This window comes from Uranotaenia lowii, unplaced genomic scaffold (genome assembly GCF_029784155.1).
Source record: "Uranotaenia lowii strain MFRU-FL unplaced genomic scaffold, ASM2978415v1 HiC_scaffold_468, whole genome shotgun sequence".
Taxonomy (NCBI): Eukaryota; Metazoa; Arthropoda; class Insecta; order Diptera; family Culicidae; genus Uranotaenia; species Uranotaenia lowii.
The window spans coordinates 1-3,180 of record NW_026598387.1 but is presented as its reverse complement, the minus strand read 5'-3'; the positions used below and the strand labels follow the sequence as shown (position 1 = coordinate 3,180).

At 36.8% G+C, this 3,180-nt stretch overlaps 1 protein-coding gene across 1 annotated transcript; it reads right to left on the bottom strand.

Moving 5' to 3' along the window:
• Nucleotides 1-1,716: 1,716 nt before the first annotated feature.
• Nucleotides 1,717-2,512, bottom strand: LOC129760138 (NADH dehydrogenase [ubiquinone] 1 alpha subcomplex assembly factor 3-like). Its single transcript, XM_055757722.1, has 2 exons — nucleotides 2,373-2,512; nucleotides 1,717-2,316 (listed from the first exon to the last, which is right to left on the bottom strand). Exons 1-2 carry the CDS (start codon nucleotides 2,429-2,431, stop codon nucleotides 1,797-1,799), a joined length of 579 nt encoding a protein of 192 aa, XP_055613697.1. The 5' UTR covers nucleotides 2,432-2,512; the 3' UTR covers nucleotides 1,717-1,796.
• Between the last annotated feature and the right edge of the window lie 668 nt (nucleotides 2,513-3,180).

Below are 3,180 nucleotides of genomic sequence, written 5' to 3'. Positions count from 1 at the left end.
GGACGGACTTGCTATGAGCGGCAGTACAGCTCTCCGGTAGGGCCTTCCATCATCGGTTCCAGGTTTAGGTTGCTCGTTGCAGCTTTATTTTCGAGATTTGTGGGAAATAAAAACTGTTCCGTAGTACGTTGTATGCGAACGAACTCGACTGTAAATACATTTATTATTAAATGGTGATAATGTAAACAATCTTTTATGAACTTACAAATAAGTTTCGCCGTTTACCCTAAGCTCTAGCTCTGGCAACCCTAAACCGTCGGATATCACCGGCTATTTGAAGCTAATGGACGAAAATCATATTTATCTTCGGGTAAATAAAAAGTACACTTGCGTACTTACGCTTTTTCTTTCCTACCGCTCTAATTGAGCTCAACCCGGTACACCTAACCGGAACAACCGAACGGTCACTCAAACTATCAAAGGAAATACAATATTTTAGTGGCAAATTGCGCAGTAAGGAATTTCTATCACCTAACCTCTTCCGACTCACAAACCCGCGAGCACTCAAATCACGCGCAACTAGCCAAATAGATTCCACCTACTATAACAAAATACATTAAAGAATGATCGGAACAACTAGTAATCAATACATACGGTTTTCTCTAAAAACTATTCACTAAAAACTAACTAACTGCCAGGTCAAGACAAAACGTGTCGCAGTTTCGATCAATTTTCTAACAATGACAATTCCTTTTCGGCGCCAACGCGTTGACGTTTGTCCGATCCCGTACCAAGGTTGCCAGTTCTACTAACAGTCTTTGTTCAAAAGAAATCACTTTCAAGCGGGCTTAAAATGGAAAGAATCCGTATTCAATTTACAACAAAATCACTTTCAAAGCCGTACCCACTTGTCGAGAAATGCAATCACCAATCGTACCGTCTTTATAAAAAACCGTAAAATTCACTTTTTAGAAAAAAGGAAATTACTTCGTCAAAAAAAAAACACGATTTGTGATCAAATTCACTTGGAAAAAATAAAATTTCATCCAAGTCGCCACTTTTATAAACTGTAAAAATGGGGTTTTCGTGACACTAAAAAGATAACACGGGTGTTCAGGTTAATAGCCAGAATAGAAGTGACTGTATTATTCTTATTTCATACAAAGCTTCAGGTTTCTCTCAGAGAATGTCTCTTCATGATATTCATCTCTTTTCGATAGGGTTGTTCAATTTACCGAAAGCGCTTACACGCTAAATCTGGTTATATCACATTGAAACTTGGGCAAACATTGGCAACTATTTTTTTTTTATTCAATAGTAGTTTTATTAATACGACAGAAATCGAAAATTGCCATTTTTTCAATGATTTCGAAAAAATACATACGTATACGAGATGCGATAATTTGACAAAGTATAAAATCTTTTTTTTTTGGTTTTCAGCTATTCGTCAAAAATCTGGTAAGAAATCTTCACTAAGGTCAAGAAGGAGGGTTTTAGGATTCAAAGAAGAATATCTATGTATAAGATAATATTATAATATTTTTTGTATTATTTTTTATCTTTTCGATAGAATCTTCAGAAAATTAAAAACAACATTAATGATAAAGCAACAGGGTGAAGAAAAAAACTCCATAATAATGTAAATCAGATTTCTTAGAATTAATTGATCAGTTATTAAGTATCTCACTTTAAAATCTCATCGAATTTCATAGAAAACGAAACGATTATTCTGGCAGTTAGTTCTGATATTTAATTATTAAAAATAAATCAATGATATACTTTTCAGTTATTTTATTCCGTAACTCTCTCAGGAACAGGTGTTTCAACAAACCTTAGAAAAAATCAAACAAAGTTAACTAACGCTCATTTTTATCGAGAAGCTCTAAAGATTCATTCATTCTAAGCTGCCGGCGCAACAAATCATCCTCGTTCACCCGCAACGTTACTGGTGGGATTAAAGCTGCAGCCACCATTCGAGCTTCGGCATTTAGGAAGTTAAACGTTGCACAAGCTTGCTCGGTATTGAGCACCTCCACGTTTATCCGATATTTTCGCATGAATTCCAAGATTTTTTTATTGAACGCTGGCGTTGCAGATTGATCTCCTATGCCGATGACCAGTATGTCTATCTTTGGGTCCAAAGCCGTGAACAAACTGAGACTGTGTTCATTGATATCCTTTGCAGTTTCGACATTCCACGATAGAACTGAGCGGGGGAAAATCGCCATGGGACCCAGTACCATCATTTGATTGTTCAGGCGAAATCCCAACTGGCTATAGGAATTGATTAACAAACCCGAGTCATCTTCCATATTCAAAATAGACACCGAAGTTTTGCCATCGCCCTCGTACGCTGACCGTTTTGCTAAACCAGTGCTAGAATTACAATGATATGATTGGGGATCGCGTATTTTATAGTATATTCTTCTTACCTGAAATATCTTGAGTATGCTAATCTGGAAAATCTATTTAATTCCCGGAACAGCTGCATTTTTTTTAATATTTACATAATAGTTGGAAATTGAACCTGAACTTCACGCCACTGTTTATAAACAACATTTTTTTGCTCTTACCACAGTTGATCGAAATTTTCATTCGCTACACTTTAACCTGGAACCACTCAATCGTACTTTTATTTTTATCCAAAATACTTCACGGATACACAGAAAAAAATTGTCACGATGAATATATTTGAAACATTTTTCGTGAACTACGTAATTTTTACGTTGATTTTCACGAGAAGTGTAAATGGGCCTATATAGTCCTATTTGCCGCTGGTAGTGTTCGTGATATTATGCTGGTTGTTTCACCAACACTTTTTAGTTTTTGGGAAAATCAACCTCAAAAACGACCATGTGTTTCAACCGGCTGCCCGTTTTTTGTACCGAGCGTTTTTTGAGGTTAATTGTACCGTCTCATCTGTCTCAGCAAGTGTATGCGTAAGAAATGTCAATAACAACTCTATACCAAGGTTTTTAGAAACACAAGGTTCTCCGACTTTCACAGTAAGTAAGCGAGGAGTGCGCAGGGCGCTCAATAAGTTTGTTTACATACATAGGAATATTTGCTCAGCTGATCAGTGGTTTGTTGGTCAACAAACTCCATGAGTTCCGCTGTAGCAAAACCAAAATGACCAAATGGCTGAATCGAGAATTTGGCATGGTAACACTGTGATCAGAGGTAACCAGGGATGCCATTCTCTATAGAGAAAAACGGAGAACGGAGAATAAAACACCCCCG

Bases quoted from the DNA above. Each gene is read 5' to 3' on its own strand.
- LOC129760138 (XM_055757722.1), bottom strand. From the start codon at position 2,431: ATGCAGCTGTTCCGGGAATTAAATAGATTTTCCAGATTAGCATACTCA. The intron at 2,317-2,372 runs GTAAGAAGAATA...TTGTAATTCTAG, and splicing joins GCATACTCAAGATATTTCAG to CACTGGTTTAGCAAAACGGT.